Raw genomic sequence first — 22,648 nt, 5'->3', positions numbered from 1 at the left:
TTAAGAAAAAGTTGTTATTTAAAAATTTGGTATACTTAATGGTTAAAAATGAAGTATATAAAAATTTAATAACATTTTCTTGATTCTGAGGTCCGCAAGTTAACAATAAAACTACAATGAAGTGAAAATTATAATTTTATTTCGTTTACCATTGACACATTAATTTAGTGAGTTACAATTTTTTTTTTTATAAAAGTGAGAAATAAATTTTTTATAAATGTACTCATAAATATTATTGTTAATTAATCATTGCCTAATTATTTGGCTATAATAGTTCATGTAGATAAAAGCAAAACTAGAGTGTCAGTGACATCAACTATGTTATTATATGTCTATGTTCGCAACAAATGATGAGTAAATGTTAAATTGTTGCCAACTAAAAAAAAAAACAATAAGAACTCTTGGGGATTCCCTGATTCATAGACACAATATTGCGTTTTTATTGGTTTGCTTTAAATTCCTGTTCTTTTGTATATTTTGCTTTTTGACCCTATCACCAAGTTTAGTTATTCAATGGCGTAAGTAACAATCCCGCAACCAACTAAAGTCAAAGATAGACCCAGACACAAAACACTACTTGTCTAGAACTGACAAGTAACCATAGACAGAGAAGCAATTAGACAACTGATTGGCAAAACATTTTTGAGGTAATTCGATAGATGCTTTTTCTGTCTATTTACTTCTTTGTTTATGGCTAATCAATGTAGTTACACATAGTATTTTTAGAATTTATATAATTCAATTTACAAGAGACAGAAATAATATTGGAGTACAATGATGAAACCGCTAATAATAAAATATTAAGTCTTAGTCTTGTAAAAAAAGCCAAAGCAGGAAACGCTTTCGAACTAATTAATGTCACTCACAATCTACTATATAAAAATAAGTCGGGTTTTACTTCCTGACGCTATAGCTCCAGAACGCACGAACCGATTTCCACAGTTATGTATTCGTTGGAAAGGTCTCGGGCTCCGTGAGGTTTATAGCAAAGAAAATTCAGGAATAATTTCAACAGGAAAGCGAGAAAATGTAGGGTAGGGGTAGTTGAAAGTTTACATCGAGTTTCACGCGGACGAAGTCGCGGGCGTCGGCTAGTATTTTATATAATATACTCAAGAGGCACAATTATTCGCCCACTTTAATATACTAGCGTAATATTAAAGTGGGTGGATAGTTGTGCCTCTAAGTATAGGTATATTCTAGCAGACTCTTGTCTTTGAATGTAGTTCACAAACACATTTTTGTGTGTAATTGGCTTTCAGCACAGCAGCCTAGCATAAACACGTTAAAATTATAAAGTGTACAAGGGGAAACGTGTGACATCGAAACCCGTTTACCGAAAAACTGTTTGTTTTGAAAAACTTGCTTAGCAACCACTCACAGACAGCTAATTTAAAAACCATGTTTTTTTGTTTTGTTCTGTCAGTTTTACCGAAAATAGAAAATCTACAGTCTATACCTATAAGTTAGAAAACAGAGAAAAAAAATCATACTTGTTACAATTTTTGTAGGCCAGTAATTAAATAATACTGGGACACAACCACACAAATACCGAAACACAGATTCATTCAGTCTTTTATTTACATTTATTTACCACAATATAAATTATCTCTATGCTAACGTAGCGATGATTGATATTAAAACATATAATTTATCCATACATCATAATTTAATAAATGTCTTAGAAACACATAGAGGACAAACATACATAGTACAAACATTTATTTCTGTTATTAGAGATAGATCTATAATCTATTATAATAATACAAAAAATAAACTATATTATCTCATACTACACTATCACTACATAAAAATATATAAGTTTTAATTTACAATTTGCATTAAATTTAGTTGTAAGAAGCTTTGTATTTTAATTACCTAATGTAATTACAGTAGAATGTCAATACATGGAACTATTTTACATGCATGGTGCATCCAACTTTTCGTTAACATTATTATTTATAGTAGAGGAGCCCAAGAGGGGATTTTGGGATTCACTCGTGCTCGGCAGACAAACATAAGGGTGAATACCAAAAGATACCTTGCGTGATTCAATCAATTGCGTTCATTTATGATCCTGAAATATTTAAGGTAAGCCGTCATAATAAATATAGTAATCTATCATCAGCAATACTCAACAAGCGCGTCAGATTAATGTAAGGTGCTTTTAAAAAATCTGACGATTTGTGTGTGACCTATTTTATTTCATCATAAAAATCCTACTTACAAACAGAATCGACATTCGACAATAATATAATGGCATATTTAAAACTATGATACTTGCGACGTAAACCACAGACTGTATATTAATACAAGGTAACGTACCTTTGTTAATGCCCATAAACATTACAACTTACAGAAAAAAAGAATAAAACGAAAATAATTAATTAATAATATATAAATCAAAATATTAATAATAACAGTTATAAACCTAAGGCGTGGAGAGGAGTTACAACGTTGCTTGAATTAAAGTAAATCCTAATATCCCCTTTTTGGCTCCCTTACTATAGTAACAGACTATCAAAAACTTATCTATTATGAACTCAATTTGATGTTCATAAAACAATTTTTTATTTCCTTTCCTTTTATATTACACAGTGAATATTGTACTCGTAGTATTGATTACATTAAATGTCCAATAAAAAGTACACAAACATTGTCTAGTCTAAAAAAATGTTTATTGTTTATTTTACAGTTTATTAATACAGACTGTGTATGGACACATATCATAAAAACTATTTTCGATTTATCAATCTATTGATATACCAATATTGTCTAGGATAGACACATAGACCATTCTTTAAATCTAGTCTAGAATCTAGATATAAAAGCTGAAAGACAGTGGTCAAGCATAGCACACATTGATTACACGTAAGGTTAAGAACTGATCAAGCATATTAAACACAACCGCCCAATTGTCTAATATGTAGTGTCTCTTTGTAGAAGCAGAAAATATGGGCGGAACTACTCTCTAAGGGCATCTCCTCCGAGACTCAGACCTTGAGATTTGGCCGAGTACAGACATATATTCGTTAGGTTGAATAAAGACACATGTTAAATTGATTTTAAGCTTGTCAATATAGACATTGCAATGTGAGAAACCACTGAACAAGCATGTTAAACACATAAATAGTCCAATTGTCCAATACATAGTCTTTTCGATCTAGTATAGACCCAATGCATGAGATGTATCATGACCTGCCATCAGTTAACTTCGTGTGCTTGTCACTCGTACCTTAGGTTGAATAAAGACACATCTCAAAAACCACTGATTTTAAATTTGTTTCAATGTAGACGTAGTCATGTTAGTAACCACTGAACAAGCACTTTAAACACAAAACAGTCCAATTATCCAACAAATAGTCTCTTCGATCTAGTATAGACCCAATGCATGAGATGTATCATGACCTGCCATCAGTTAACTTCGTGTGCTTGTCACTCGTACCTTATGTTGAATAAAGACACATCTCAAAAACCACTGATTTTAAATTTGTTTCAATGTAGACATAGTCATGTTAGAAACCACTGAACAAGCATTTTAAACACATAACAGTTCAATTGTCCAATACATAGTGTCTCTTCGGTCTAGTATAGACCCATGCAACAGACCAACAGTCAAGTATCAATGCTTGAGATGTATCAAGACCTGCCATCAGTTAACTTAGTAAGTGCTTGTCACTCGTTCCTTAGGTTGAATAAAGAGACATCTCAAAAACCACTGATTTTAAATTTGTTTCAATGTAGACATAGTCATGTTAGAAACCACTGAACAAACATTTTAAACACATAATAGTCCAATACATAGTCTCTTTGATCTAGTATAGACCCAATACATGAGAAGTATCATAACCTGCCGTCAGTTAACTTAGTAAGTGCTTGTCACTCGTACCTTAGGTTGAATGAAGACACATCTCAAAATTACTGATCTTAAATTGGTTTTGATACACAAAACAAAACAAGCATTTTAAACACTTAACAGTCCAATTGTCATTGGACAATTGGACTGTTAAGTTATGTATTGACATAGTGTCTCTTCGGTCTAGTATAGACCCATGCAACGGACCGGTGGTCTAGTATTGATGCTTGAGACACATCATGACCTGCCGTCAGTTAACTTTGTGTGCTTGTCACTCGTTCCTTAGGTTGAAAAAAGACACATCTCAAAAATTGTTACAATATAGACATAGTCATGTTAGAAACCACTGAACAAGCACTTTAAACACAAAACAGTCCAATTGTCAAACACATAGTCTCTTCGGTCTAGTGTAGACCCATGCAACAGACCATCGGTCTAGTGTTGATTTTCATATAGACGCTTGAGGCGCATCATGGCCTGCCGTCAGTTGACCTCGTAAGTGCTCGTCACACGCGTGCTGGCGTATTGATTCCGGTTGACGCGTTTGCCGTTGACCAGTAACACTAACGGGTTGTTGACGCGTATTGACTGGAATTCGTATTTCTGTAAATAAAAAAAAAAATATCAAATAGGCTGGTTGACGCTTTTTTTAAAAGGTCTTGAATTGTTCATTAGTCAACTAGATTGAAAAAAATATATATTTTATTAAGATGAATACAAACAAATTAAAATTTTTTGACAATACGAGCCAAAATGCTGTCGACCTTGATGGTCTATATTTGAACTGTTTCATGACGTCATGTAAATACTAACGCTTAACCAAATGGAGTGCTTGACAAAATTATTGGTTAATAATGTCATCATGACACTAGTGTGCCAGGGCGATTTTCTTGTAGAAGGTTATTTGCTGAGTTCGTATTAGATTATTATAAACCACATATTAAATTAGCACCGTACACGCTTTTAGGATTTGTCTTATACTATACTCACAGCCAAGCGTGAGTCCATAGCGTGTGAACTGAGCAGCGGTTCAGGCACCGCCACCACGTCACCGATGATGACACCGCGCCCGTTCGCCCAGTTGTACACAGACACGCACACACATTTCAGACTTTTGTCTATTATCGCGAATGTACTGGAAAAAAAAATTTTAGCTTATTTTTAAGTTATGAAATAATTATCATGATGGTGGGTTCGAGTTCTATAAGACTGTTATTTTTTTATAATAGAAAGTGGTGGATCCTGAATTTTGGTAACAGTATCTAGCAAAACATTAAATAAAAAGGGGCTCTGGGGGGTACCTTGTTGTACGCCAACTGTAAATGGAAAAGTCGATGTGTCCCCGACGGCAGTCCTAACTATAGATTCGGAATTCAGGTTTATGCCTCTGATAATTTCAACATAAATATTAGGTACGTTTTTAGATCGCAGTGCTCACCAGATTACCTGCTGAAGCACACAGTCGAAAGCCTTTTGTAGGTCTAAAAATGCAAGGGTGTCTATACAACTCCACCACAAGCTTTTGATAGCAAAAATGGGATTCGCCGGCTTTGGAAGATCAGCAGCAAGTTAGTTCGACACTATATCAGCTGTGATGAAAAAAAAAACATAGACTTGAATTGAGAACCTCCTCCTTTTTTTGAAGGTGATTAAAAAAAAAACCATGTAACACTTACAATGGTACAGAGTTCTTGTTGTGTATCGAACCCACGACCCTGCCGAGGATGACTTTGCCCTCATTGCTGCCTTCCTGAAGCTTGTCTATATCCACAAGCTCAAGTAACACATCCTTGCGCGCGCCATCGCTGTCTGTCGCGTAGTCTCCCAGCATCTTTTTATCTATAGTCTGTAAGGATATTTACTCTTATAATAATATACACTAACATTATTAATAGGAATTTTTGTACAAAACGAATTGAATTGACATCAAGAGCAACTGTTTAACATCTGCATATAACCCGTCCTTAAGTAAAGGCTGCCAGTCATGGACTTGCAACTTGCCAATAAGACAATATTTGCCAGAAAGAGTAAAGTAATACTGAAAATCAGAAGACAGAAATGGAGATGAGCAAAGGCAAATTAGGCAAATAATGCGAGTAAGAAAAATAAATGGAGTAAGAAAGTGACAAGATAGTATCTTAGAGAAGTTAAAAGGAAAAGAGGTAGGCCGCAAATAGATTATCCCTTGACTACAATCTCACTTTATTGTAAGTGATGATGCAATTTTAGATTAAGGAAGCGGGCTAACATGTTAGAAGGAGGATAAAAATCCACACCCCTTTAGGTTTCTACACGACATTGTACCGGAACATTAAATCGCTTGGCGGTACGTCTTTGCCGGTAGGGTGGTAACTACGCCACGGCCGAAGTCTCGCACCAGCCTATGGGATGATAATGTTGTTTGATAACAGAGAAGTAGCTGAAGTGATGTGGAACAGAGTGGGTCACGACAGATTAGAATGGCGATAGTTGGAGGTGGCCTTTGGCGATTGGCAAACGGATCAACAGAAAAATAAGCAAATTGCAAATACTAGAATAAGTTTATTGAGTTTTATCTTTGTTTGAAAAGAATATCTTAGCATTCCATGGATTCACCGTGCGGGTGCCGGGTCCATCGCGTGGTAGAGAGAAGAACTCCGAGCAGAGTCCTGAACTTGTGACTACAGGATGTAGGGTTAAGGAATTCCTTGACAATCGATCAACACTCCCCGTTCTCCGCTCGTGTTGTTGTCCCTACCTATCCAAATTTGGTAAGATCCTATTAGAGCAGCTTTGGATACTCATTCTATTATAGAACTAGCTGCACTTCTAGAGAGGCCAAGGTCTTTAAGCAACTTATAGAGAGATTTTGCTGGTAATCCTCTCGCACCTAATTCTACGGCGTACAGACTAACTACACAGCCATTTTTAGTTAGTTCATTTGTTAGGTCATGTTTAAGTTAAGTTGATCCGTATAATGGCAATTAATATTATTAACCCATTGGAACCCAAGCCCATTGGATACGACCTCTGCCTCCAATTCCGGAAGGTGTGGGTACGAATCCGGTCCGGGGCGTGCATCTCCAACTTTTCAGTTGTATGCATTTTAAGAAATTAAATATCACGTGTCTCTAACGGTGAAGGAAAAACATAGAGGAAACCTGCATACCAAAGAATTTTCGTATTTCTCTGCGTATGTGAAGTCTGTCAATCCGCATTGGGCCAGCGTAGTGTACTATTGGCCTAACCTCTCTCATTCTGAGAGACTCGAGGTCAGCAGTGAGCCGAATAAGGGTTGATAATGATGAATGTAAAGAATAAAATTAAAAACCACTGGTTCTCCAATCCAATCTATCATCGAAATTTCTCAAGGTGTTAGTTATAACTCACCTGCACCATATTAGAGATCCGTTTGGCCTTGAGCTTCCCGCGCGTGTGCACTAGTTTCGTGGCCTCGGTGAGGTAGCGCACGAGCTCAGCGCGCTCGTCTGCCGGAGGCTGCCAGCCGGGGTCCAGGCGGCACGACTGGTCGAACATTTGCAGCGCCTCGCCGTAACATTCCGAATACTTTAGGGCCTGAAATACATTTTTTATTTTTATTATATCATCATCAACCTATATTCGGCTCGGAGTCTCCTCTCAGAATGTGAGAGGGGTTAGGCCAATAGTCCACCATGTGGCCACAGTCAAGATAAACATAAGGTATAAATAATTAATATAATAAGATCATTAAGCATTTTATGTTCCGCGGTTACGGCCTAGAGAATAACACGTCCAATACTAGTAAGCACATTCTAGTATGACGTAAATTAATCTTATTAATTGTATAGAATCATTTAGTATATATGATCTTAAGTTTTGTAAATATTTATGCCATTATAGTATACACAACCGTGTACACTCCGTGGTTTCACTTATACCAAAACACGCAATGTTGGTCTGCCCGAAGACCAATCGTAAAAGTGGTGACCCCGCGCTGGCCCAATGCGGATTGGCTGACTTCACACATGCAGAGAATTGAGAAAATTCTCTGGTATGCAGTCTGGGCCTGAAATACATTTTTTATTTTTATTATATCATAAATATATCATCATCAACCTATATTCGGCTCACTGAGCTCGAGTCTCCTCTCAGAATGTGAAAGGGGTTAGGCCAATAGTCCACCACGCTGGCCCAATGCGGATTGGCTGACTTCACACACGCAGAGAATTGAGAAAATTCTCTGGTATGCAGTCTGGGCCTGAAATACATTTTTTATTTTTATTATATCATCATCAACCTTTATTCGGCTCACTGCTCTGAGTCTCCTCTCAGAATGAGAGGGGTTAGGCCAATAGTCCACCACGCTGGCCCAATGCGGATTGGCAGACTTCACACACGCAGAGAATTGAGAAAATTCTCTGGTATGCAGGTTTCCTCACGATGTTTTTCCTTCACAGTTTGAGACATGTGATATTTAATTTCTTAAAATGCACATAACTGAAAAGATAGAGGTGCACGCCCTTGACCTTGGATTCAAACCCACACCCTCCGAAATTTTCATTATTATTTATTTTTTAGGTACTTATACCTAAATTAATATTTAATGTTGTTCAATTTTAATTTAGGTATTAGTTAGATTAAATTAATACTGAGCACTTTAAAAAATATATCTCTAATAAGCAATCAATGGGAGTTCACACATAAGTACAACAAAATATCATTCAGTAGCTTCAGTGTGATGCCCGGTCAACAAAAAACATAGAAAAAATCGAATTTTCGGCTTCATCATCGATTTTATAATACCCTCCAATTTAAAATTTCAAAATACCTGCATTGTACAGAATTTGACATGTTACAGTTTTATTATAAGTATAGATTTCAGACCATTTTTTTTTTTTTTCTTATCTATAGGTACTTATACCTAAATTAATATTTAACGTTGTTGAATTTTAATTTAGGTATTAGTTAGATTAAATTAATACTGAGCACTTTAAAAAATATACCTCTAATAAGCAATTAATGGGCGTTCACACATAAGTACAACAAAATATCATTCAGTAGCTTCAGTGTGATGCCCGGTCAACAAAAAACATAGAAAAAATCGAATTTTCGGCTTCATCATCGATTTTATAATACCCTCCAATTTAAAATTTCAAAATACCTGCATTGTACAGAATTTGACATGTTACAGTTTTATTATAAGTATAGATTTCAGACCATTTTTTTTTATTCTTTACAAGTTAGCCATTGAATACAATCTCATCTAATGGTAAGTGATGATGCAATCTCAGATGGAAGCGGGCTAACTTGTTAGGAGGAAGATGAAAATCACCCCTTTCGGAAATCGTACTGGAATGCAAAATCACTTAGCGGTACGATTTTACCAGTAGACTGCCAATTAGCCGCGACCAAAACTTCCCACCAGCCAGACCTGGATCAATTAAGAAAACCTCAATCCCAGCCAGGGATTGAAACCAGGACCTCCGTCTGCTGCTCCGTCCTCCGTCACCATAAATCAAATAGCGCATACCACTGTACTACAGAGGCCTTCAATAAAAATAGCCCATGTCCCTAGAGCTGAACATGTAGCAAATACTTAAAAAAAATTCATAATCGGTCCAGTAGCTATGAGTTACTTAGTTTATATATAACTCATAGCAAAATAAAAATATTTTCTTTAAATAAACAAAAACAGAAAAACTTACCACTCCTTTATTAAAATGCAAATCCGGTTGGCCCTTCGCCACAGGGTCTGACCAAGCCTGTTTATACGCGCTCATGCATAACTTCAGCGTAGCTGGGTCTTGTGCTATCAAGAAGTACTGGCACAAATAGGTGTTCCCCAGAACAGACCACGAGATGCCGTCTTTGATGTCCTGAGCTACGGCCTCCTTGGCTAACTCCACGCTTTTAGTCATGGCCGACGATATTTCGCTCTGCTTCAGGTCTCCGCATTCCTGGCGAAGGATGATGGCCAGGCAGCGAAGTGATAAACGATTGCGTTCCTTTAAAATAAGGAAAATATATGCGTGTTCTTAATTTTTCATACCAGACACAAAAAGACAGGTGTTTATAACCCTATATATCAATTCTAGGTATGACTGACAGTCCTCTGTGTAGAGCCTGCATGGAGGAAAACGAGACACCAATACAAGTTATGCTCAGTTGCAACAATGAGCAACCTACATTGGTTCCTCAGCGACACTCCATGAGGTTATCGGCGACCTGGGCGGCCTGCTAAGCTTCTGGAGCGAGCTCGGGTGGATGAAATAAATCCAGCGGGAACCTACACCGAGGGACCCATGCACAACGGCCAATCACATGGTTAAGTGCGGAAACGGCCCAGACAAAAGAAGATGAAGAACCCTAAATATGTTGCGTGCCTACAATTTTGTAGGCACCGCAAAAAGTGATCGAATTTAGCCAATCATTAGGTAACATTTGTGTGAACCTAGCTGCAGATTTATGAAATGATAAACTGTTATGGAAGGGTATACCGCTTCGTAACATAACACGCCCCTTTCTCTCACGCAGATGGCAGCAGGTTAACATTATCACTATGGCGATAAAAAATATACCTGATATAAATAATATGTATTTCAAAATCAATTATAATAATCTGATTTGTAAATACATAAATTTTTAGCTTATTTTTCAATAGTTTTTCGCTCACGGGTAACCTTGGTTGACGCACGTGTAAGTGAGATTTCGGTGATTTTTCGGCGCTTTTTTGTGTTTTTACACAGTCTAAATATTTGATATTTAAGATATTACTAACTCTTTTGGTGGTGGTAAATTATTATAGTTTATTGTAGCTATAATTTTAAAAATTGAAGGATGGACATAGATCCGCCTCCAAAGCCCCCAGACCCGGGTCCATCCCGTAAACGACACGGAGAGGATGCAGAAGTCCCATCCTCCAAAAAACCCAATGACTCCCAATCCATTCCTTCCATACAAAATGTATATGTTCACCCATCATTTTCCGACGGCCCCAAATCATACTCATTAGATGACAAAGGTCTGTTCATTGTCCAAGTGTCACGTGATGTAGTTGACCCATCGTCTGGTGCCTCTTTAAGAGCCATAACTTTTGGCCAATTTCTGCACAAAAATAAAATAGACTCAATTGTTAAAGGTGGCATTAAAAATGTAGGGCGTAACAAAATTATTGTTGAATTTTGCTCGGCACAGAGTGCCAACTCATTTTTGACTAACCCAATATTAACACTATGTAAATACAAAGCAATTATCCCGACATACAACATTTCCAGGATGGGTCTGGTTAAAGGTGTTCCAATAGAATGGACGATGGACGAATTTGTAGAGTCTATTGAGCTCCCTACTGGTTGTGGAATCGTTCTCAAGGCCAGAAGATTAAATAGGAAAACCACCAGTGAGGGTGTAACCACATGGGTGCCGACCCAGACTGTTGTAGTAACTTTCAGAGGGCAGATGCTCCCTGAAAGACTCTACTCCTACTACTCCTCTCTCCGTGTCGAAGTGTATAAATTTCCTACGATACAGTGCCAAAACTGTTGTCGGTTTGGCCACATTAAACTGGCTTGCAGATCCAAAGCGAGATGCTACAGATGTGCTCAACCCCATTCAGGTGATTCATGCCCTGTTACACAGGCTGAATCTACTTGTTTATATTGTTCTGGCAAACACTTTGCCACAGACAAGGACTGCCCTGAATTCTCTCGTCAGCAGTCCATAAAACTGGTAATGTCACAAAATAATATATCTTACATGGAAGCAGCGTCTCAGTTCCCCCCTGTGCGTACCTCGTATGCAGAGGTAGCAAAAGAAATGCCTTCCTCTTCCCCTAGGACTCCCTCCAGATCTCAACATCCCTCAACAACTTCATATCGCCAGACAATATTCCGCTCCCCTCGACCCCGTGCACCTCTGGGGAAAGGGTATGACAAAAGAGCTCATCAGAATATTGTTGGTGAATGTTCCTCATTCCAACCAAATGGTTGCGCTCTCAACAATAATAATGTTGATGTCCCTTCTCAGGGTCGAATTTTAGAAATATTATCAGAATTTTTAGTCAATATAGCTCCTTGTAGCGAAATCCCCCTACCGCCCAACGTTGCCCATAACTTATCCCAACTTTTCAAAATTCTCAATAATGGACCCAATAACCCTACTTCAATGGAACTGTAGAAGCCTACGTTCCAAAAAACACGAATTAATTTCCATCATAAATCTGCACAAACCTGTCATTGTTGCCGTCTCGGAAACATGGCTGATTCCAGGTTCTCGTATTCGGGTTCCAGGTTTCTCCTGCTTGCGGGACGACAGGGATGACGGTTGTGCTGGTAGTGCCATCCTTCTGAGGCACTCCCTTCCTTATTCCCAAATACCTCTCCCTCCGCACAGCCAACAGTTTAATGCTGTGGCTGTTCGTTCTTTAGATATTTCTTTTGTGTCTCTGTATATTCCTCACCCTTCTTCTTCTGTTTTTCCTGAAATCCAATCTATCCTATCTTCTCTTCCCAGTCCGGTCATAGTCATGGGTGACTTCAACACTCACCACACTATGTGGGGGTGTCATGCCACTGATGGGTTTGGTCCTCTACTTATAGATATACTGGACGATGTTAACCTTTGCATCCTCAATGATGGTTCTCCTACACGTCGAGTATATCCTGGTCAAAATCCAAAATCTGCAGTGGACCTTTCCCTCTGCTCCTCAAACCTGGCTTCCCAAATGAACTGGAGGGTGCTGCCGTCCACCCATGGCAGTGACCATTTTCCTATCATAATCTCATTAAATAATAGATCCCTTCCTATCCCCAACTATGACCCTCTTTTAAAATATAAACTTAAAAAAGCCAATTGGGCAGCATATGCCCAATCGGTTGACTGTACGATTGATTCCCTGCCAAGTCTTGAGGTGGATGAAAATACTTTGATTTGTTATGAATCTTTTCTAAATTGTCTTAAACGTTCGGCTGATTCACATATCCCAAGAAAACATCCTCCCAAAAAACACATGCTTTCACCTCCCTGGTGGGATGATGAATGCAGTGATTTATTTAGGGAAAGAACCTCTGCAGAGGAGGCATACTCGTCTTGTATGTCCCTAAGAAATTTTTTAGTCTACCAAAAACTCGATGCTAAAGCCAAAAGGGTTGTATCAAAAAAGAAAAAGTTAGGCTGGATGGGTTTCTGTGAATCCCTTAGTCCTCGTTCTCCTTCCTCTATTGTTTGGACAAATATTAGAAGATTCCGCCGTTCCCTTAACCACGTTGACCGAACTTCTAATAATCCCTCCGATTGGCTTGACAACTTTGCAAACAAACTGGCTCCACCCTCTGTCCCCAATGAGGACTTATTTCTGACTTCTACGCCAGCTCCAACCTCTGATGAAATGGATGCCCCCTTTTCACTCTCTGAGCTTCAAGTGGCTCTCAGTGGTCTAAAAGACACAACACCAGGGGAAGATGGCGTGCCTTACTCTTTCCTAACTAATCTAAATGACAAAGCTAAATCCTATTTTCTTAATATTATTAATAATTGTTTTGAATCTGGCTCTATCCCTGATTCCTGGAAATCCCAAATTGTTATTCCCTTACTCAAACCCGGTAAAGATCCTCTAAATTCAAATTCCTACAGACCCATAGCTTTGTCATCTACATTAGCTAAGGTGACAGAACACCTGCTTAAAAATAGATTGGAGTGGATAGTGGAAAGCAGAAATATTCTACCCTCTTCGCAGTTTGGATTTCGGAAGGGTATGAGTACTACAGACAGCCTCAGCATATTGACAACAGACATCCGTTTAGCCTTTACAAAAGGAGAGTACCTAGTGGGTGTCTTCCTTGATATTGCTTCTGCCTATGATAATGTCCTTCTTCCGGTACTCAGGCATAAACTGCTCAAGCTGAGTATTCCTCCGAGGATAGTACATCTCATATGTAATCTGCTATTTGGCAGATCCATTCTGGTTAAACACCAGTCTTCCTCTCTTCCCCCCCGGCTAGTCTGGAAAGGTCTTCCTCAAGGCTCTGTTCTCAGCCCTCTGCTATATAGCATATATACTCATGATCTGGAATTGTCTGTTAACAGTTTTTGTAACATTTTGCAATATGCTGACGATATAGTCCTCTATTACAGCTCAGGCAGTATAGAAGAAGTATCCTGTCGATTAAATTCTGCTTTGTATTATCTAAACCAGTGGCTGTCTGACCATGGTCTGTCTCTTTCAGTAGACAAATGTCAGGCAGTGAAATTTACCCGGAAAAGATCCCTCCCTGACTTCCAAATTTGTATTGAGGATCAACCAATCAACCTTAAAGATAATGTCAAATTCCTGGGCATTTATTTAGATAATCGACTGAACGGATTGGCTCATTGTGAATATGTGGTTAAAAAATGTGAAAAGGGCATTAATGTTTTAAGGGCAGTTGCCGGGGTCTGGTGGGGTGCTCACCCATATTCACTTAAATTATTATACAATGCCCTAGTTAGAAGTCATATGGATTACTGTTTGTTTGTTATGGATCCTTTTAACAAAGCAGGTAGCGAAAAATTAAATAAAATTCAATTTAAATGCCTTAGAATTATTCTAGGAGCAATGAAATCTTCCCCCACTAATGCCTTGCAGGTAGAATGTGTTGATCCTCCTCTATCTATCCGTCGCCAATATCTTTGTGACCGGTATGTTGGCAAAGTGTTACAGTTATCATCACATCCTCTTTGGGCCAAATTAACTCAATTGTCCCGCACTCCCCACTGTCGTTACTCCTCTTCCTATTTGCTAGATAGCTTCTTGAAATTTAATAGCCTCCCTCATCCTATATCAAAATTCCAATGTAACCCACTTTTTTCCACCTCATATAAAGCTCTATTATATAACCCTCCTATCATCACAGATCTTGGCCTAGTTAAAGGAGCCCCAGATACTAGCATTAAATTTCAAGCCATTATTAATCAAAATTGGTCAAATCATCTGCATATTTATACTGATGCATCAAAGTTATCCCCAGATGGATGCGTTGGTGCTGCCTGCTGGGTTCCCAGGTATAAGATAATATTGAAATTCAAATGTCCTCCCGAGTCTTCTGTGTTCACAGGAGAAGCCACTGCTATATTGGAAGCAGTCCTGTTTGCACAGTCCCATAACATTCAACAGACGGTTATTTTTACAGACTCTTTAAGTTGTTTATTGTCCATTAAAGAAAACTCATTCAAAAGCAAATCAAGATTTCACATTATCTTAAAGATCAGGCAAGCTCTGCTGTCAAGTTATCAAAGAGGATTATCCATCTTGCTTGTTTGGATCCCAAGTCACTCCGGAATCCCTGGAAATGAGACTGCTGATTCATGTGCTAAAGCTGCTGTGCTAACTGGCTCCCTTGAACATTTTGAAAATTCTTCACAAGACTTGACTGCCCTTGCAAAAACTTATCTGGATAGATCCTGGGAGTCCTTCTGGAATGAATCAAAATTGGTGAAAGGCAAACATTATTCATCTATCCAGCCAAATATACCAAGACGTCCCAGGTTTTTCTTTCAAAAAATGACTGAACGTTGGGTTCTAACAACTATTTCCCGTTTGCGTCTTGGTCACTCATGTACACCTGTGCATCTAAACAAGCTCCGGATTAGGGATAACTCTATCTGTGAGTGTGGTTTGGATGAAGGCACTGTCACTCATCTCCTTTTTAACTGTCCCAGACTTCTTCATCCTCTCTATGACGTTCTTCCCCCAAAAGTCCCTCGTCCTTTAAGTGTTAAATGTTTGTTAATGTTTGTGTTTAGTCCATATTGTAGATTTTTATGTAAATATGTAGAATGTAATAAGATCAAATTGTAATATTGTTTATATATTTTGTTTATTAATATATGTTATTTGTGTTGTTTTAGGTTAAGAACTAACAAAATAATATCATTTAATATTAACTATTTAGTAGATTCTCAAAATTAAACTTGTCAGTCTTCACCGAACAATCTCCATCGTGCCTCCTCCATCTACTCGACACTGGCGAGATAAACAGTGCCCAGTTGGCACAAATGAAAGCCATAAAGAAGAATTGAATTGAATTGAATTTTTCAATAAATGAAGTATAAGGGTAAACACACAAATATTAAAGATCATCTGTCAACATCCCTATCAAGGCAAATAAAAAAATACTATGTGGAAGGTTTGGGCCCAAAAATTACATCGCCAAAGATACATACATGTTTAAGAGCACCTTCAAAGCTGGCCTTAGCTTCCTTCATGTTCATATTCTTGAGATAGCATTCCCCGAGTTCATTCCATGCATCAACCAAATGTGGATTAAGTTTCACAGCTTTGCTGAGACACTGCATAGCGCGCGCGTCGTATTTGTTACTTATATTGTAGCATCTTCCCTTCATGTAGAGGAATTGGGCACGCAGGGGAAATGGTATTTGAACATCCACTGAAATAATCAATTAAAAAATTATCAACCAATTTTGACAGTCTACTGGAGAGCTAGTTAAAGGAGCAAGGGCCTTAGACCTATCACTCTGCTCCAATGCAGATTGGGCTTAGATTTACATTATTAGATTTAATAAAAAAAAATTATAAATTTTAATAATAATCAATTTTTGGTGATAATGACCAGAACCATTGGCTTAATATGCTCTCTGAACTCAGACTAAGTACGTAAGAACTAGTATTGCGCCAAAATTCATAAACAAAATTGCCTGTAATTTTTCAAGGAAAACAAACTTAAACTAGGTATATCTTATTCTAAACTAAACCGACCGTGTTTTGCAACATTCAACTACACAAAAAGGTATTTTTACAGATCACTTTAACCAAAGAACACAATTATAACTATGAAACACCAATGTTATAGTCATTGATCATATTATACTTTGACAGAAAAGTAACATCTAGCAAGGCAGGTCCTTAATTAATAAGTCTGAGTCTGAGGCATGGATATTGGCAATGCTAGAGGGCACATACCCCTTTTTCTTTCGAAAATTCCTCCTCCAATACAAGTTTTAATGAGTATTCAAGGCAGTACATTTTTTTTTCTTTACAAGTTAGCCCTTGACTACAATCTCACCTGATGGTAAGTGATGATGCAGTCTAAGATGGAAGCGGGCTAACTTGTTAGGAGGAGGATGAAAATCCACACCCCTTTCGGTTTCTACACGGCATCGTACCAGAACGCTAAATCGCTTGGCGGTACGTCTTTGTCGGTAGGGTGGTAACTAGCCACGGCCGAAGCCTCCCACCAGCCAGACCTGGACAAATTAAGAAATTCTCAATCTGCCCAGCCGGGGATCGAACCCAGGACCCCCGTCTTGTAAATCCACTGCTCATACCACTGCGCCATGGATACCGTCAAATCAATTCTGTCACTCAATTTTTGCATCTGTCAAGTGCATGCCACTGTACTCAACGTCAAAAAACAATATACTTACCATCATAGCTTTCAAATTTCTTAACCAACGCCTCTTTTTTCACATCTACACACGCATGCTTTTGCAATGCCAATTCTACTGGATGATTTTCAAAAAACAAATCTCTGTATTTGTATAACTTTTTTAATTTGTCCTAAAAATTAAATTTTTATTAATTCATCTTCACCATGGGTCAACCAACACAGCTTTCTGCTTTTTGGTGCGCCATTCCCATTCCACCATCTTAGATTAAATATACAAAAAAACCTTTTTTTTTTCTCAAGATTAAATAATGAATTAAAGATACAGTGTGGAAAGAGCCTTATTTTACATACACTTTCACATATATACTCAACCCAAACACAATATTTTATCAACTAAAAGGGTATAATTTAAACACTCATAAAATAATTTAAATTAACCTTATTCCTGAATTAATAACAAGAAATTTGATTATTAAGCTTAGAACAATTAGGTATAGTTAAATAACATTTTATAAATAACAATACATGACTTTAAATTAATTGGGTATGAAATGACATGCATTTTCGAGTTTGGCTTTGTTTCTCCCTACCGCTGCTCCTGGCAGACAAATTCACTGCCGAGTCTTTGTTGCTGCCGCGAGCATTGTAGGGGAGTGAGATGATAATATAGATGCAAAATAAAAGAGACCTAACCCTAACCCCTTTTTTTTTAATACTATATTAAAAAAGCCAAAAGAACTTTACTTTACTTTTGGTAGAAAGAAAGCTCAGAGACACAGCGGGCAATGGAACAAGCTATGTTAGGAGTATCTCTGTGTGATTGAATAAAAAATGAGGGTGAGTTATCAAGTAGGTTGCAGGGACTCACTGAATGCAGGTGGCTCAGTATGGTGTTTGGAAGTCCCTACAAAAGGCCTATGTCCTGCAATGGACGTCCATCGGCTGATATGATAACCCTTCTAAGTACTTTCTTTTTCTCATTTGTTACCTTTCTAAGCTAAGGCGGGACAGCCATGCTATCATGCTGTCTATTTTCTACTTGTAATGTTGAAATTTTCATAATGCAAGCTCATTTCAATAAACTACAAAGCGATAAACATACTTGATGCAAACTATAAAGCTTGAGTTTCATGTAATGAGCAAAATAAAAAACAGCTGCAATGAAACATGGTGGGTTGATGCTGTGACGCATCTCATCATGATCCTATGAAAAGAGACTCCTGCCCTGTACTGATCATTGCTTGTGATGGCAATATAGTATTTGTTACCAATAGATTTTTTTTTTTAAACAAGTTTATACTTTAATTGACGGCTAAAAATTAATATCGTAAAAAAAGGTTATTACTTAAATATTAATCTATACAGGAACCTTTATTGATTAAATGTTAATATTTGATCAATATAATGAATAAAGTAAGCTAATCGATTAGTTTCAGTAAACGATTTTGCTTTTCTTGTACATACCGCTAAGTCTTCCATAATTTCAGAGGCATTTTCTAATAATTCTACCTTATCTTCTGTGTCACTAGACATTGTGGCTAACTAAGGTTTTGCACTGTGTAATTAATTATTCGTTTAGATTTTTATATTTATTCATATTAAATTATTGCATGTGTATTCAATTTGCAATTTTACAAATTTTATTGTATTTTGTTTTTTCATGTAAATAATTTTATTTATTTTTGACAAGACCACAGATGACAAATGAAGGACAAGAGCAAAGAATATATACTCCAAGGAGAAGAATGATTGGCTGCACTGTAATGACAGATCTTTTATGATAATGACAGTAAAGGTGCTGTCACACGGCAAGGTTATTATTAACTTCTATTCTTCAATAATTAATATTCTATATACATGTAATTACATTTTGGACTAGTATCGCACCCAAATTCACAAGCAAAAGTGTCTGCCATTTTTCAAGGAAAACAAGTTTAGACTATGTACATACTTATCTTATACTAAACTAAAAGTTTAGTATAAGATAAGTATCAAAAAAGTTGTTGACTGTTTTTTTACACCATTCAACAACACAAAAAGGTATTTTTAGGGAGCTCTTTAACCAATTATCACGATTACAAATATGACACAACGATTTTATTGAGACAGATTTTATAATCGCATTTGATCGTTGATCATACATAAACTTTGATAGAAAAGTAACATCTAGCAATGCAGTTCCATACATAATAATTCTAAGCAAGCCAGACCGTTTTATCTTTGCCAATAACCATAGATAAAGAATGCGTAAATCATTTATTTTAAACAAGGTGTAGACAGATAAAGTAATAGTTAGAGAATCCGTCGTATTTCCAAAAAAAAGAACAACATTAAGCGTAGAATCTGTAAAGAAACGAGAATACTGACCTAATGTTAATTGATAATGTACTTCAGCGTCTAAAAATAAAAATATAAAATAAACGTAGTCATTCAAAATCATTCAATTATTCTTTTTTTTTAAATTCATTTTACGGCTTTGGATACAAGTTCTTATAGGCCAATTATTTTTCTTCTTTATGTGTTCCACAGACTTTTTAAAACAAAATGCCAAGTGTCAACTCAACTGCCAAACTAATGAATAATCGAACTGTGACAAAGACAAAGAGTTGAGTTGAGTTGAATTGAAGGTTTTCATTTTCAATTCTTTTTTTCAAACAAATCTTTTGCATGGAACTACGAAATTACAAGTAGATAATCATTTAATATAAAAGATAATTTAAACAAAGCAAAGTCTAGCAAACAAATAATGAAAACGGGATTGTTGTACGGCATCGTAGCGAACTCTAAAACGCGAGTGCGCTGCGTATTCTGCGGGGTTTACATACCGAAGGCAAACAAATGTATTGAGGAGCACACCAACGGGATGAAACACAAGGAAAATATAGATTTAATGTCGGAGAACGGGTTGACGTACTACAACGATGAGTTGTACTGCAAACCTTGCGACGTTTACCTCACTGGTGAGGATTCGGTTGCTGCCCATCTTGAAGGCGAGCAGCATGCCAACTGGGTAGCCGCTATGGACGATTTGATAGAAGGTGAGTTCATAAATATCGACGCCTATCTATCCACTGAGAGCGAGGAAGTGTTCTGCGAGGTTTGCAACATGAAGGTCAACTGCACCTTGCAGAATATTGAAGAACACGTAAACGATATCTTACATCGCAGCAACGTTGCTGAGAAACTGAAGCCGCTTAACGGTATATTCCCAGTTGAAAATGATGATGAGTTATGGTGCAAAGTATGCGATGAGTACATAGAAAACACTGCACGCAGCCTCCTAGAACATATAGATGATGATAAACAGCATGTCGAGTGGTTCATGGATATAGAAGATCTGATCGAAGACCAGGAGATATCGATTCAGGACTACCTCAAAAATGAACATGAAAAAAAGGCATTCTGCAACAAATGTCAGGTGGAAATACCATGCAACGCTCGCAGTTTAGAGGAACATGTCCATAGTGAAGCGCATCTCAATCAATTTAGTTAATAATTCTTAGTCTGTTAGTTCCAATTGTTTATGTAAACACATGTTATCTCCCCATTTAATTTAAACAATCATAAGTATATATGTATTTTGTTTGTAATAAACAAAACTGAATATAAATGTGAAAAATATTATGATTATTGATTATCAAAAATAAGAAAAAACAATGGTTAAATGTTAACAATTTATTAAATAAAAGCATTGTAACTTCAAGTAATTTAATTATAAAAGAAAAATATGAAAGAATATAAGCTGTTGGCCTATTATATGTATAAATTTGATTAAGTTGATGTCTGCAAGATGGCTGTCTACCCAAATCAGACTTGACCCATGTAATCATTGAATAAACAATAATTTGAATGTTCATGAGTATATTACTATACTCTTGTCTGTTAAATATGTAATACCTTAAAGTTGATTTATTATATTCACAATTTCTGTTAATATATCATTAAAAATAATGTATTGTGTTTATTTTTGATAATTTACAACTATTTAATAATATAACAATGATACACAGTCCAATGAGAAGTTGATTGACTATTGAATAATACTAGGTTAAAATGCAGGATTTTTCCATTCAAAGTTAAGTTCCTTAAGAAATCCATTTACGTAATAATATAATGAATACAGTAAATTACAATTTTAATTAAAACTACCCACTAGCTTGCCAGATTTACAATTTATTAATTAATTATAATAAATATACACACACTATAGAATACACATTAAACTACACAGTGATGAAATCTTTTATGATTAGAATAATGTAGGTAACATATAATTCAAACAAGTCCCTCACATGATCCACTTGTGCTTGTAACTTTTCTCACTGCTACATGATCCACTTATGCTGGTAACTTTTCTCACTGCTACATGATCCACTCGTGCTTGAAACTTTTCTCACCGCCACATGATCCACTTGGTGATTCCATGGAATGTATTTATGAAATTAAAATCTGCTTTGCGAAATAATAACATCATTTAAATACACCTTGTAAAATAATGTTTATATACTCTGTATGATTTATTATGACCAGCAAAATAAAAAGTGTCTCATAAAAATTAATTAATGTAATTAATACCATACCAGCAAAGACAAGAGCCGTGATAGCCCAGTGGATATGACCTCTGCCTCCGATTTCGGAGGGTGTGGGTTCGAATCCGGTCCGGGGCATGCACTTCCAACTTTTCAGTTGAGTGCATTTTATGGAAATAAATATCACGTGTCTCAATCGGTGAAGGAAAACATCGTGAGGAAACCTGCATACCAGAGAATTTCTTAATTCTCTGCGTATGTGAAGTCTGCCAATCCGCATTGGGCCAGCGTGGTGGACTATTGGCCTAATCCCTCTCATTCTGAGAGGAGACTCGAGCTCAGCAGTGAGCCGTATATGGGTTGATAATGACAGCAAAGACATACAGCCAAACGATATAGCGTCCTGGTGCAATGCTGTGTAGAAACCGAAAGAAATGTGGATTATTATCTTAACAAGTTAGCCTGCTTCCATCTTAGATTGCATCATCACTTACCATCAGGTGAGATTGTACTCGAGGGCTAACTTGTAAAGAATAAAAACAAAATACTTTAATCTAGCTATAAAAAAGTGATTGTGACAGAGATGTAACCATTCTAATACATGATTTCTGTGGCATGTTTATAGTGTTTTGATTATTTTGTTTTTAACTGAAGCTTAAAATAAATACATATATAAATTGTTACCTACACCTTATTAAAATGAAACCCTTCAGTGAATGAGTACTTGTATGTATGTAGTAGTATGTTTTCTGTGGTAGTAGTAAAAACCTCATGATTTGCTAGCAATTTAAATCGTTGAATTATATATTTATTCCCATGTTAAAATGTCAAAATAAAAATATATTATAATACAAAACTTTTACTTTACTTTAAAAATATATTATAATACAAAAAAAAGAGCCGTGATAGCCCAGTGGATATGA

At 36.7% G+C, this 22,648-nt stretch overlaps 2 protein-coding genes across 4 annotated transcripts; one reads left to right on the top strand and one right to left on the bottom strand.

Moving 5' to 3' along the window:
* Positions 1-119: 119 nt before the first annotated feature.
* On the bottom strand, positions 120-18,915 carry LOC112048337 (tetratricopeptide repeat protein 5). Of its 3 annotated transcripts, XR_008252017.1 has the most exons (9): positions 18,661-18,914; positions 17,234-17,366; positions 16,013-16,236; positions 9,523-9,822; positions 7,226-7,411; positions 5,533-5,702; positions 4,847-4,991; positions 3,851-4,459; positions 120-3,408 (listed from the first exon to the last, which is right to left on the bottom strand). XR_008252017.1 is itself a non-coding variant. In XM_024085827.2 (8 exons), the coding sequence occupies exons 1-8, from the start codon at positions 18,727-18,729 to the stop codon at positions 4,340-4,342; spliced, it is 1,347 nt and encodes a 448-aa protein (XP_023941595.2). In that variant the 5' UTR covers positions 18,730-18,914; the 3' UTR covers positions 120-4,339. The 3 variants fall into 3 exon arrangements, 2 of the variants coding, with proteins under 2 accessions (XP_023941595.2, XP_052744596.1); XM_024085827.2 differs by having other exon boundaries at positions 120-4,459; XM_052888636.1 differs by lacking the exon at positions 17,234-17,366 and having other exon boundaries at positions 120-4,459; positions 18,661-18,915.
* An 866-nt stretch (positions 18,916-19,781) lies between these two features.
* Positions 19,782-21,147, top strand: LOC112048336 (uncharacterized). The gene has a single exon (XM_024085824.2). The coding sequence runs from the start codon at positions 19,943-19,945 to the stop codon at positions 20,687-20,689; it is 747 nt and encodes a 248-aa protein (XP_023941592.2). The 5' UTR covers positions 19,782-19,942; the 3' UTR covers positions 20,690-21,147.
* Positions 21,148-22,648: the final 1,501 nt, after the last annotated feature.

The sequence above is a fragment of the Bicyclus anynana genome, chromosome 23, assembly GCF_947172395.1.
Source record: "Bicyclus anynana chromosome 23, ilBicAnyn1.1, whole genome shotgun sequence".
NCBI lineage: Eukaryota > Metazoa > Arthropoda > Insecta > Lepidoptera > Nymphalidae > Bicyclus > Bicyclus anynana.
The sequence above is the reverse complement of the archived record's forward strand: the minus strand, read 5'-3'. Positions and strand labels throughout refer to the sequence as shown.

Bases quoted from the DNA above. Each gene is read 5' to 3' on its own strand.
- LOC112048337 (XM_024085827.2), bottom strand. From the start codon at position 18,729: ATGTCTAGTGACACAGAAGATAAGGTAGAATTATTAGAAAATGCCTCT. The intron at 17,367-18,660 runs GTATGTACAAGA...TTTAATTTTTAG, and splicing joins AAATTATGGAAGACTTAGCG to GACAAATTAAAAAAGTTATA. The intron at 9,823-16,012 runs GTATGTATCTTT...CTTATTTTAAAG, and splicing joins TTGAAGGTGCTCTTAAACAT to GAACGCAATCGTTTATCACT.
- LOC112048336 (XM_024085824.2), top strand. From the start codon at position 19,943: ATGAAAACGGGATTGTTGTACGGCATCGTAGCGAACTCTAAAACGCGA.